General features: G+C 40.9%; 1 protein-coding gene across 1 annotated transcript; it reads right to left on the bottom strand.

Annotated features, from left to right (window-relative positions):
- Positions 1-1,459: 1,459 nt before the first annotated feature.
- Positions 1,460-7,831, bottom strand: tunar (TCL1 upstream neural differentiation-associated RNA). The gene is made up of 2 exons (XM_084012753.1): positions 7,478-7,831; positions 1,460-2,853 (listed from the first exon to the last, which is right to left on the bottom strand). Exons 1-2 carry the CDS (start codon positions 7,547-7,549, stop codon positions 2,668-2,670), a joined length of 258 nt encoding a protein of 85 aa, XP_083868879.1. The 5' UTR covers positions 7,550-7,831; the 3' UTR covers positions 1,460-2,667.
- Between the last annotated feature and the right edge of the window lie 5,882 nt (positions 7,832-13,713).

The following is a 13,713-nucleotide window of genomic DNA, read 5'->3' as shown; positions in this document are numbered from 1 at the left end:
GATGTATTCATTTAATGTTTTTTTTAAAACCAAACCGCAGGTTGAAAAACATTTAACCCTTCCATTTGTCACCCACAAGAGACTATTCAATGAATTTAAATAGTTAGCATACACATAAATAAAACATAAGTCGTTCAGATTACATAGCTTTAGGAAAGTTAAGTAAACAATGAGGATAATAGGAATAATCAACTTTTACAGCAAATATGAATACATTCATACATTCGTAAGACTTGTCCATGTGCTTACTAAGTTTTCATTTTCCTTAATCTGTTAAACAACTGACTTTATTAACGAAGCCATGTAGAAATCAGTCTTCTCTGTCACTGTTTTTCTTATTATTATCATTTTCCTTCCCTTCGCCTCTTGACTGGTGAGATTGAGACACTTTGATCTCAGGCACTTTCTGAAATCATGAGGTGGTCGACTGACGAACGCAAATGTAATATTTAATATATTTACATAATGTAGCCTTACATTCTCTACATACTGTACATCTTCATGGATAGGCATTTTCTTTCCAGCTTGTTTTTTAGAAGGAATAGTGTGATGTTTTGGGGAAAGCTTGCGTTCTTTCGAGTTGGATGAGAAGGTCGTCGTCACTCTCATATCATATGACCCAACGGAGACGAACAGCTTAGTGTAAAGACTGATAGCTCAATGCAAACTGCAAAATGCACCAAACATAATTGATTGGTGAAAAGTATGAAAAGTTTCTTTGTACAACAATCAAAGTTTTAAAATCGACAGGTAATTTCTTGAATGAGCATGATGACTTCTTGGACTCTTGTCGTCTCGCAAGGTTGCTAGGCAACCAGCGAAAACTGTTGAACGCTTCCTTTACGATATAAACTATCAGCTAGTTTTCAAAGCGCTTCATTTAAATTACATTATTCCACAAATGAGAGGTAACTGAGGAGATTGTTACATGTAAATCATTTTTCAAGAGCAAATCCCCCCAAAAAAAGTTCACACTGGCCCAGATTCTGAACCTAAAAATGAATAAATTATCAGTGATGCACTTTCTGCTTCTGTTTTAGCCTCTAGAACACAATTGTTGCCTTATTTCCTATGTATAAAGTATAAGATATTGCAGACAAATGACAGCGATAATTCAGGCAATCAAAGAGGAAGATACCGAAAGTTACTCTAAAAAGTCCTGTGATCATGTAAATGTCACAACATCAGCAGTATCCATTGTGGCAAAAAAAACAACCTACCTGTCTAACACTACAGAAAATTATAAATATTAAGAAAAGTTGTACCAGGTCTGGAAATGACTTAAAGTCCACAAGAGAGTCCACGGAGTCACAATTAAAGAACCTAAATGATTTTGCAAGAGTAGATAATTTACTGAATAAATAACCTTTCATCAATAAAACAAAATTACATTGGCATTGAATTACGTGTGTGTGTGTGTGTGTGTGTGTGTGTGTGCGTGTGTGTGTGTGTGTGTGTGTGTGTGTGTGTGTGTGTGTACTGTAAGTGAAACTTTTCACAAAGTTGTAATAACCTGATAACTTTATACATCATGGAAATTCCATTTCCTCATGTTTTAAGGCATACAGTCTTTATGCAGTCTGAAGAGTTGAATCGGTGGTGCACAAACTGAGATTGATGGCAGAAAGATTCAGACATATCCTAAATGATATGTACACTTCTGGTTGTGATCACCTACCATGTATGTATGTGTGTGTGTGTGTTTGTGTTTAATCATGCAGGCTGAAATTCATCTTTTTATATCCAGATCTTTAACTTAAACAAATGTTATAATCATTTTCCCCCAATAAATGCATTTTATCTCTGTCTTGTGACATTAAAACATTTAATAATAAATGATTTTACCGTCATTTTGTACCAATCTGTCTGATCTCTCACCATTAGGTCAAGCGCAAGGTCAAATTTGCCCATTTCAGCACTCCAAAACTGACTTTATGCCATTTAAAGACACCATTTGTTTCCGTAAATGCATGTTAAACAACTTTAGAATTGTGTGAATGTAACACATTTTCCATTGATATAGTCTCCAGTGAAATAAAACACCATCCATAATCAATTTCTACAGAAAACAGTGAGAAACACAGTATAAAATCACACATCAATTCAAGCGGAATAAGAATTTTCTTTAATATGTCTGTTTAAATCTCATATAAATGGATGTGTGTTGTTTTACTCAGAGAATCTTTGAGGGGGAAACAATAAATTGCAAAGCAGATACCTGTGTTTACCTTCTCTGTAAATCTTCATCTTTGATCCCGTGGAAGCATTTCAGATGATTTCCATATTTCAGTCAATAAGAACACCTGAAAAAATATTTCCCCAAGAGTTTCCGCACTCCTCCTGCAATCTTTAATGTCCATGTGTAGACAGAAGCTGAGCGTCTCTCATTAGCGTCATGCATTTCTATGTACAAGTCAAGTGTCACCAGGTATTCTGGATAATTCTACCTGTAAAGGCAAGAGGAACGAGTCCGTTTCCCATCGTCTTACGAGTTTGAAGCGATGCAGGACGGACGCTATTGGGCGATCACGTAGTATTTTATCCAACTCACCACTGGGGAAGTTCGGCCACCTCCTTGCTCCTCCCATCTTGGTCTCCAAATTAGTCAAGGTGCAACGCCGCCGTTGACCTTTGACGTGCCAGCTGACGAATGCGACAGTTCCAGGTCTACAAGGTGGTGTAGATGTAGACAAAGATGATGACTACCAAGTTGAGAACGGTCCCAATGATGCCCAACATAGCCAAGATGCTCTCCTCCTTACTCTCCTTGTCTTGGATTCCCTTTTCCTCATCAATGTGGAGAGTGTTTACCATTTTCCCTGGAAAAGACCGCAGTTTTCGTTTTAGACCAATCTGGAGCAGGAAGATAAGAGAGAAAAGAGACAATCTGTGAGTTAGTTTGATACAACTGGTTAATTTGATTTTTGAAGATGGTCTTTGCACGCCGTACATGGTGGACAGCGATAATTAGCGATACAACAAGCAGAAATGTGTTTGTGAGGCAATAAAATAATCAAAAAGTAATTAAGAATGTGCTATTTTTTCTTCTCCCATCATCATATGTGTTTTATACAAAACACTGGGATCACTTAATGGATGAAATACAAGAAAAAATGTGAGAAACAGTTCTGGTCCAGAGAACAGATGAACAGATTTAAGAGTCGGTGCTCGAGATGAAAAAACAACAGCAGAAGCTGGTGATGCTTGGTGGGTTTACGTCAAGTTCATAGAAAGAAGCTGTTTTGCTGGTAAAATGATGTTTAAATGTCAACTACTACTAATTAATATTACACATTTGTAGACTGTGTGTGGGTCTCCTGTGCTGCTGCGCTCTGTATGTTGCAACAAATTGGCTCAAGTCAAAACTATGTTTTATTCAAGGAAACAGGAAAGATTTTCCATTAAAAGTAAATGACTTCTTCCCATTTCTTCCTTCATTAAAATATAGTCATCTCCTGAGTTTAAATGTGGGGGGAACACATGAGATTTAGAAATCTGCTGTTGAACAGCTGAAACGGTTTCATGAAAGGGAAATGAATTGTCAAACTACCAGATGATTTGCACAATTTGCATTCACAGGGTTAAAGTCTTTACAGTCTTTAAGTCTTTACACATGAAAAATGCATTCGTAGGTCTGTAGTATAGACCTTTATAATAAACGTGTTATATGCTCCTTAATCCAGTTTTCATGCAGGGTACTATTGTTAAGAGGACAGTTAATTTATTAGGCAAGAGTTTTTAACCTTTTGCAACTTAACCAAAGTTCTGACTTGCATCAATCACAACTATTTTATTTATTTCCTTTTAGAAATGGTTATTGCAACATTTATATTAAACACTGTGCTGCTCAACTCCTGTGACACAAATAACACAGGTGTGCCTCTTATGAACACCAGCACTTCATCTATTTTTCAGGTAATGTGAATTTTAAAGCCGTATACATTGTATTTCACCTTAAATAGTCATGTAAACATGGCTGTTATGTTAATTTCAGCTTATTCTTATTGCTGTAATGCTTCTTTCCCAGGCTTTATATCAACTTAACTCTTATACCAGAATGAATGATCACAACTTTGACAACTGTGTGCTTCTAAAGACAGCCTCTCCTCTTGATTGACATGCTGGACATCAGAGGAATGGCCTCGGCAGCTCTTTGAGTGGAGGGGAAAAAAAACCTGCGCTAGACTTTTCTGAATTTCACCTGTGTAACTCCTTCGACTGCTGTGATCCGATGCAACCTCTGAGCGTCCGGCACGCATTTGTGTGAAATTTTCAGGGGGTGCGTGCGTGTGTTTTGTATTGATCGGTGTAGCCCGAGGTGGATTATTAGAAACTAGCTGTATGTTTTCGGCCCCGCAGGTGCAGCAGCTTGTGCAAGTTGGCATCCAAATACCTCTCAGGAGTAAAGCGCCCCTTTTGCGGGTCAGTGGGTTTTACATGCCGAAAGGCAACAGAGAGGCATGTAGACTAATGCAGACTAAAAATAAACCTTTTAACAGGGGACTGTTGCTCTTCGCAAAAAAGGAACTCAAATAAACAACACATTTTTTTTGGCCACCAGCAAGAGTTTGCAAAAAGATGTACTTCCTGGGTGCATCGTACCCTTTTGGATACTTTCTGAGAGAGGAACTGACTTGTAATATAAAAAAAACATCTTTTTAATGCTCATATTCACCATTTATGTGCTTATTTGTCCAATTACATGATCATATGATACTAGTGAAAGAACACTTGCCTTCCTAAACATTTCTTTTTCCTTCACACAGTTGTTTAAAGCAACACCTTTGCCGAGCGCACACAGCTCAAGTGACAGGCCGTCCTTTCCAGTAATTGAAATGCGTTTAACCTTTGGAAGGAGCTCCAACAAAGTTGAGGTTTTTTTCATCACCAGAGCAGAGTTGTTGTTGCCCTTGTACCTCAACTTTTGACTGATTTGTGGACAGTTTGGCAGAGGGGAAAATGTTACAGAACATCGCTGGTTAGGTGTTGTCTTGTGGAGATAAATGAACAAAGAATCTGAGAGAAATGATGAAGAATAAGATGAAGTCAGTCATTCCCTCCAGCAACGGCTTTTGTGTTTATGGATTACACAAGTTTATATAAAAGGCCTTTTGTTCGGGCCTGTTCATATAAAGGTTTGGGAAACTGATTGTCCTCACTGAAAGGCGAACATCCCACACAGTGACTCCGAATGATAGCAGCGTCCGATCATCGGCACGCATTGTGCTCTTGACACACATAAAAAGCCCATCAGGTTGTGTTTCTGTGTTAAAGTGTGCCCCCCTCCTCTGGTCTGTAACCATGGGCTTTGATTGCCTCTCCTGGGGAGCGCTATAAACGGGGGCTTCCCTCGACATGAATGGAGACGTTTGTGTGGCGCACTGGATGTGCCCTCATGCATGAAGACGCCTGATATAAACAAGTGCTCAGCAAAAAGAGTGGGGGGGGGACAACAACTAGGGGGGGGGGGGGGGAGTGCCCAAGGATGTTGAGGGAGATGGAGGAGGAGCAGCGATTGAAAGGAACTAAGCACATTTATGCAAGTACTGTACTCAAATACAATTTAGATGTACTAATTAGAGTATTTTCATTGTATACTTCTTTGTACTTCTACTCCATTAAAATTCCATGACAGCTACAGTTATAGGTTACTTTTTCAAATCAAGCTTTTGCATAATAATATATGATAAGTGTATAAAAAAGGGACAAAGGGGGGAAAAACAATGAACCTGTTTATTCCTCTTCCCATAAATCATCTCACCACTAAACCTAACTGGATACACTTTTCCCAGCTACAAGGGGTACTTACACATTAATTCATCCAAACAATTACAAATTAATTATGCCATTTATAATAATATGTGTCACGGGGTCCTTTTGATTTAACATTTTACTGATAATAGAAGGATTTTGAATGCAGGATCTTCTCTTGTAATGGTTCACATTAATGTGTTGATATGGATCTGAGACGGAGGAGGAGGAGGAGGAGGAGGAGGAGGAGGAGGAGGAAGGGTGGTGGTGGTGAAGGAGGGTCCAGGCTCTGCCAAAACCCGGCTGCCTTGACAGCGTTACCACATGTTACAGCTGAGCTTCCTCATTCAACTGAGAGCGTTCATTTTCAAGCTGGGAAGGCAGAAATCACTGAGATATACTCTCACTCATAGCGAGTCACGTCAAGCAGATTATTAATCCAGTCGAGATACAGTGCACCGGCTCCACTTCCCCTCCTCTTATTGATTACCCATTTGACTGTGTGCTCTTCTAAGGTAGGATTTAGTTATCTCAGTATTGATTCCTGTTGTCACTCCAGAGCTCGTTTCCAAACCGTTCCAACACTTCTACGTCTGAACTTTCCCCTCTGGGATTAATCACGAGCATGTCTGATGATACATGATACACGCAGCGTCTCTGGGACGGCTTATTCAAAATGAAAAGCACCTCGTTAGACCTTCCTCTTCACGTGGACGTCGACAGCCGAAAGCGTATTTGTGTAAAAAGACGGCAGGCAGACACACAATGAGAGAGGGAGGAGGGGGGGAGCAATGCCATACCTGGGACAACAAACACTCCGGACACTCCTGCTACACCTAACGGTAGGTAACATCCTCAGATCAGATCAGTGGAGAGTAAAAGCTTTTGCCACTTGAATAATCCCGAGCACGTCAAACGGCTCCAGATGCTAACAGGGTCTGACAGGCACGAGTCGCTTTTGGCATTGTTATAAAATGGAATTAAAGCAAACAGCTCCCTCCCTGTGCGTACACACACCCACACACACACACACACACACACACACACACACACACAGAGAGAGAGAGAGAGAGAGAGAGAGAGACGAAGACTTAGGATTTCACAGTTTTGTGGTGGAATGACTTGTGCTCATTGTCTGTGAGTGAGAAGAAAGTGACAGATCTATTTTGGATGGGGAAATAATTGCATTTGCATAGAACATTGATCACAAAGATCCTACAGGAAAAAAGTTCAAGCATGCAGGAATCCTCAGCATGGAATTTAAATTTAACATATATCATTACTGTGAATCATCCTGTGAATTTGTTCCAGTTGAGCCACAAATGAATTGTCCCAAATACAAAAAGCTACTTTAATTCAAGATGTTCCTGCTGTTACGTACGAAGCATTTAAACTTACATGCATGAGGAGCAACTCCCGGAGTTCTGGACAAACACAGTATCTCCAAGAGTACAGCAGAAAAGACAAAAATAGAATTGGGTGTCTCTGCTGCCTTAATCAATGATTCATACAAAAACAACTGAGCCTGGAAATATCTCACATTGATACGTGATGCATAATAAATTCACAGCTACAAACTGTCATGACGTTTAAAAAATGGTGAAATATTCATGAAGTATTGGCGGATAGTTTACAGCTGCTCTGCAAATGACGATGAGTTTGACTTAAAACAAAACAAAAAAGAAGCTGTGGATGTGGGATGACCATGGGACTTCAAAGACCTTACCTTGCAAAGCATCAGGAGTAACATGGCATTGGACATGCGGGAGGGGGACGCCTTTCCATAGTGCACAGACATCCCTGGCAACTAAGGTGAAAGTCGACCCCTCTCATCCTTCGGCTGTGAGGGGGCACAGGATCCAGAGAGGGCGGGCGCGTCTTCCAGGCAGTCCAATTTGAGGGCTCTCGTTGGATGTTGTACCCTGCAGCGCTCCGGCGTCTCCTCCCCGAATTTCATCTCACTAGTGGCCGAGTTCGAGCCGCCGTCACTTTCTCCTCCTCAGCCTGGTGAGAGCTGAAACTGTGCTTCCCACCTCTCCTCGGCTCTACCTCCGTCTTTCGCTGTCTGTTTTGTTTGCCTCTTCACCTCTGTTTCACTCCTCTCCTCCTCCTCCTCCTCCTCCTCCTCCTCCTCCTCTTCTTCCCGTCCGCGAGGAAGGATGGTGTCAAGTTGAAGAATGAGGTCTGTTGATGGGCAGATGGGGGTGGGAAGGTAACAAAGCTGTTTCATGGGTCCATTTCCATCCTTCTTTGTCTTTATTCTGCAAAGCTTTAAACAATGGGGGGACAAGAAGAGATTTCAGTCTTGTCTCTCCTCTATCAAGCCCTATTAAAGGCTCATCTCCTCTATCAAACTTTTATACTGCTCTGCAATGTAAAACATGTTTAGCTGGTGTCTTGGCTTTTAAATGTTTCATGCTGAAATAAAAAAAAGGGGGGAAAGGCACCCCCGCTGAAGTGGTGGAAGCCCCTGCTTGCTCTACATGAAGTGTATCCTAACATACCTTTTCTTGCGCTCCAGTGGCTGAGCGTGGATCCTTAACTAACTGAGCAGAGCGTGAACGCCGGACGGCTGTGAGAGAGAGACAGAGAGAGAGAGAGAGAGAGAGAGAGAGAAGGGGGGGGGGGGGGGGGGGTGCCGTGAAGGAACCCGTCGCCTCACTGACGCTGTCGTGGCTGCTTTCGCTCCACAGGCAAGAGGTATCCCCTGCTCCCCTTCTGCCGCGCATGTTAATGTAGCCACGGTTGCCTGGCAACCGACTCAGGGGAGTCACACAGAGCCCGACGACAAGAGGCATTTCTGACAGAGGCCAGGATGAGGGGCGAGGGTCTCTTTAGTGTGTTTGTGTGTGTGTGTGTGTATGTTCAGGTAAAATATGCCAAGCTGACCACCCATCGTTCTGTGTGTGTGTGTGTGTGTGTGTGTGTGTGTGTGTGTGTGTGTGTGTGTGTGTGTGTGTGTGTGTGTGTGTGTGTGTGTTGGATTAAAGTCCTGGTAAAGCACATTGCAAAGTAAATAGCAGAACTAATCAGTAAATTCCGTCCCATTTATCAATAAAAAGCTGTTGATGATGAGGGTGTTGACCTTTGTGGGGACAGAGAGTCCAAAATGGAGGAAGCTATCACAGCTCATGACCTTTTCTTGTTGTTGTTTTTTTTTCCGAGTTGACAGCATAAAAATACACCTTGAACCCAGAGAGCACAGAGCTTTGTTTTCCTCCTTTTAATCGCTTTTTATTGAACCAATTATTGTACGATGATTAACAAAATGTCAGCGGGGAGAAAGCAGAGCGGTGAGGAGAAAATATAGAAACACTTAGAGCTGGCACGCCACCAGGATGTCAGTTTTGGATGAGACGAGGTCATCTTTTATTATTTGCTATCATTTGACAGTTTACAGTTTACACATTTAAACATTTTATCGTAAACATTTTCGCAGCGCTAGCTTATTATTTACCAGTTTGTATTTATCCCCAGAAGCACATGCAGGTATATTGATCAAACTGTGCTAAAATCAGAGCATTAATATAGCAGCAAACAACTATTTGCTATGTAACGATGAAGTTGCTCTCTGCCTGTTGTTATCAGAGTTTTTCTGTGCTTTGCTGGCTGTGCATGAATTTTAGTGCACGTTAGTGCATGTGACCACTCTGCACGGTGCTCATATGACAGTTAGTGTTGATAAAGTTATCCCATTATGACGCCACCCTCCGGTTCCCTCTCGGGTAAACACGGTTAGCTCTGTCAGCACTGCTGCTTCTGTATGCACTGTTAGCAGCATTATATGCTAGCAGTCGGCTCAGCCATGTTGAGAACTAAGTGAAGGCACGCTCTGAATTTTGTATTGAGCACATTTATTTATGAACCAGGCTGAATGTGTTGTGCTGTGTGTGTGTGTGTGTGTGTGTGTGTGTGTGTGTGTGTGTGTGTGTGTGTGTGTGTGTGTGTGTGTGTGTGTGTGTGTGTGTGTGTGTGTGTGTGAGCGAACAGCTATCGGTCGACTAAAACAAAGGTACTCGGTGTGTTCGTGAGGCATGTGTTTTCATGCGTAAGGTGGAAACAAGTGCGTTTGCATGTGTGTGCGTTTCACCTTTTGACTTTCTTTTCACAAACGTTTCCTTATCACGCACAATCCCACGTAGGACCAAACTTCCTTATCTCCCCCTCGGAAACGCAGAGGAAATACAACGCATCAGTGTAACCGACCGGAGAGCGTAATGGATATATTGATCAAATGTGAATAACCTCCGAGACGCTGACCGTGAGAGTCGGCCATCCCTCCCCGTCCTCTCCCTCCCATTCTGTTTTCTTACTTCACCTCTGCCAGAAGGAAGGACACAAGCTTTCAGGGTTCGAACCGCGACGGAGAGAAACTCTCTGTCTTCTAGAAGGAATGACTCACCCAGGCCATGCCACCCATTTCTCTTTTAAAATATATTTTACAGTTATTCATCAATTTGGCTTTCTAATAGGAATATACTTTTCCAGTAAAGAGCAGAGAATAAATGTTGCATCTTAATATGTTTTGTTGTGGCTATTTGGGGGAACTAGCTTATGTATTCATTGCCCTGGCTGGTGTTTTAGCTTCCCGTGGTTCTTTCAGTATTTTCCATTTCACTGATTCTTGAGGAAATATTAAAAGCAAAAATTAAGTGATGAAGTTTATGTTTCAGCAATGCTGGTCAAAATTCCGAATCTGAGGCTGTTGAATTAAATAAAAGCGTTTGGAAATAGATTTTCCTCTGGACAATATTTCATTACGTGGATGGGTTCGGTTCCCCTAATGGAAATGTTTAGAATATGAAACAGCTGCCAACAAATTAGTTTAGGCTTGATGTTGCTTTGCGCACGAAATGACCTGGAATGGACAGCAATAAAAATGGAAATGTAAAGGAAACATTCCCTCTGAACCGAAACCACCGGTGTGCATAATTTTATTGCAGACTTCCCATCACTCTCTGCCTCGAGATTAACTCACTTGGACTGTTGCTGCCCGCACCAGCATTTATAACAATTAATCAGGGTGTCCATTGAATTTGTTCTTGTCGTCTGGTAACCAAAACACGGAGTGTTTCTTCTACCGTGTGGTGATCGTCCTTTGACTCGCATCAATTTCCATTCAAATAAGCTAACATCAGTCTCAGCTTGGGCTCAGGCTCTGACATACTCATGTAAATTGTTATCAAGCAATGTAGCTCTTTACCTTTTATACAGACCACAGAGTGAACTGTGCTTCTTCCGACACTAACCTGATTGTCCTATTAGTAAAACAGCACTAATCAATGTTTATATGGATCAACTGACCATGAAAGGGGTCGTTATTGATGAACCCAAATTATCATTGTGGAGTTGTTCTATGGAGCATTTCAGCATCTTATGCCAGCTTATTGTTTTTGCTCCAACAACCATAAATGTGTAATTAGTTTTTTGTTAACATTTTAAATAAAACAGCTATATAGATGTTAAAGTCACAGTCGGAGTGGAATGGAAATTGCACAGTTGTCTATCAGGACAAGGAACTCGCATGTCCAAATGAAATTTCATTTTCTACAGCTTTATTAAACAGTTTAATGGTTGACATTACAATAATTTCTTGTAAAACATTTTTAAATAGTTTTAAATTGAATTTAAACCCTTTAGTGGGCACTTAGATCATACACTGTTTTAAATATGATGATGATGATATGTGTAAATCAAAGTTAAAACAGGCAGAAATTGCCAAAAAAAAATCAACCTGTTTTGATTTCTGTTCATGGCCTAAGGGACCCTTAAAAGATGTAAATCTGTCTAATCTAATCTTAAGATGTATCAAATAGAACAGGCAGAAATAGTCAAATATGGGGTTTCTGCTCCAAAAGGTTAACATAGAGAGATCATATAAATGTTTTGTTCAAACTATATGTGCAGGAACATACAGTGCAATTTATTAGAAATATGCCATAGTCATAATCTAGTTTATAAAAAAAAAAAATCAACAAGGGCCATTTAAAGCGATCAGCGAGCCTCAGTTGGCCCGCGGGCCGTAGTTTGGCCGGCCCAGGTTCAGTTTGCTCTGCTGCTCCCAAGTGGCTAACGATCAATTAATTCAGGTTTAACCTTATAAACATGAATTGGTTTCAACGTTCTAGCGGGACAGAAACACCGGCGCAGAGGTGAAATTGGCAGAGGGTGTTGCAGAAATATCTTTCATGTAAAGTAAGCTAAAAAAGAGCGCTGAGAGGGTGTCGGATTTCAAACTCTGAAAGCCTTGAGTTTGCTTTAATTAATTTCACAGGGTAAGCTACCCGAGCACACCTTTCATGAGGTAGATCTAAGGACACAAAGGCCTTTCCTTGCAAATTGGTGCGAGAGAAAAAAATCTCGTCCACACAAACTCCAGGTATTACAGTTTTGTTTTCGATTCAAGGGTAAAGCTAATGGAATCTGAGGGTCTTAGCGAAGAAGTAATCGTCAATTAATGCCTCTGGTTTTTTTTTTCCTCATCACAGCTGCTCACTTTATTGTGTTTGCATTGTTTGTTCGCTCAACCTGAGCTTTCCAATTTGTCCTTCAGAGAACGCGGCTCAGTAACGCCGCCTCGTTATTTATCGAGAAGCCAGAGAGTCGTGCCCTATGAGTACAAAGTTAAACCAACACAGCACTCAACACGCTGGATATCAGGTCCCGAACTTCTGCTGATTCCAGAAGAAATAGTCCGCAAAAGCTTTCATCGGCGTCGGTAAACCTTGAAGAAACATCAAACGCTGTCTGAAGGTCTGAGACATCTCAAAGTGTTGGTCTTGAAAGAAAGCTGCCTCTTCAAGACTCAAGACGTTTTTCTTTTTGGGGGGTAAAGAGACATAGCTGAGAGTTAAGTGGGATCCTAAGAGTGGTTGTATGAGGCTAAGGAGTAAGGCAGTGTCATGGCTGCCATTAATCCTAATTAGCGGAGAACATGACAGCAGCATATGGGTGTCCTCCAGTCCGAGAGCCAGACGGCTGCTCTCCCAATCCTGTTCCTGTCACTAATAGAAAGACGAGACGAGGGGGAGGTGGGGGGAATTCAAACTTTGAAAGATGTTTTATTCCTTTTTATTCCTTTTCTCTCCAGGAAAGATGGATGGGTGATGAGCAGAAGCTAGACAATGTAAAAGCATTCCCGTTGATCCTGTAGTAATGGGATCCTAGTAAACTCAAATTGTGGGCTAAAGAATGTAAAACAACAAGAAAAGACATTAAAGATTGATTTGAAACTATTTAGTTTTTTCTACCTCGGCGCTCAAGTGGCTTCAATTCTGACAGAATGGAAAAAAGAAAAAAGAAAAACGCTTGACCTACAGAAAAAAAGCCAAATCACTTAGAAATAGTTGTAGTAATGCTTTTAGACTTGATTGGTCGAAGCCCTGCTGGGAGCCAACATAAGACTTGGCTTCTATCGGCATCGTCATTCAATTATTTCATTTCGGAGCTTGATAATCAAATAAGATAGTATATGTTCATTGGGAGTCTGATTTGACCCCTACTTCGAGATTTTAGCAGTGTCCCACATGTGGCTTTAAAGAAAATGATGCATTCCATTTAAAATGATGGATGGGAGATAAATTAGTGGTCATGTCGTGATTAGGAATGTAATATTTCAAATTGAAAGATTAATGTTTGAGCTGGAAGGCTGCCACGAAGTTAATTTACTTAGTTGTCCGATGCATTTCATTTCATATTCAAATGACGTGTTTTGGTGACGGAGTTGGTATTGGAGAGGGCATGATGGGTAGGCTACTTGTTTTAACATGCAATTTTGCATTATAAGCACTTTTGTTTCCACGATAAGGAATGACAACGGTGATGTAAACAATGTCTCTTTTTAACAACATTTGTAGAGCCAGCAGTATATGGTCCATATTTTTTTACTAATACTATTCTTTTTTATATATTATTAAAAACCACCACTATTGTGTCCATTTAAGAGGCCTATAACATTCCCAT

Source organism: Eutrigla gurnardus (genome assembly GCF_963514095.1).
Source record: "Eutrigla gurnardus genome assembly, chromosome: 7".
In the NCBI taxonomy this organism is placed as follows: domain Eukaryota; kingdom Metazoa; phylum Chordata; class Actinopteri; order Perciformes; family Triglidae; genus Eutrigla; species Eutrigla gurnardus.
The sequence above is the reverse complement of the archived record's forward strand: the minus strand, read 5'-3'. Positions and strand labels throughout refer to the sequence as shown.

Excerpts from the sequence above, each read along its gene's own strand:
- tunar (XM_084012753.1), bottom strand. The coding sequence starts at position 7,549 with ATGTCTGTGCACTATGGAAAGGCGTCCCCCTCCCGCATGTCCAATGCC. Across the intron at positions 2,854-7,477 it reads TACTCCTGATGCTTTGCAAG|ATTGGTCTAAAACGAAAACT; the intron begins GTAAGGTCTTTG and ends TTCCTGCTCCAG.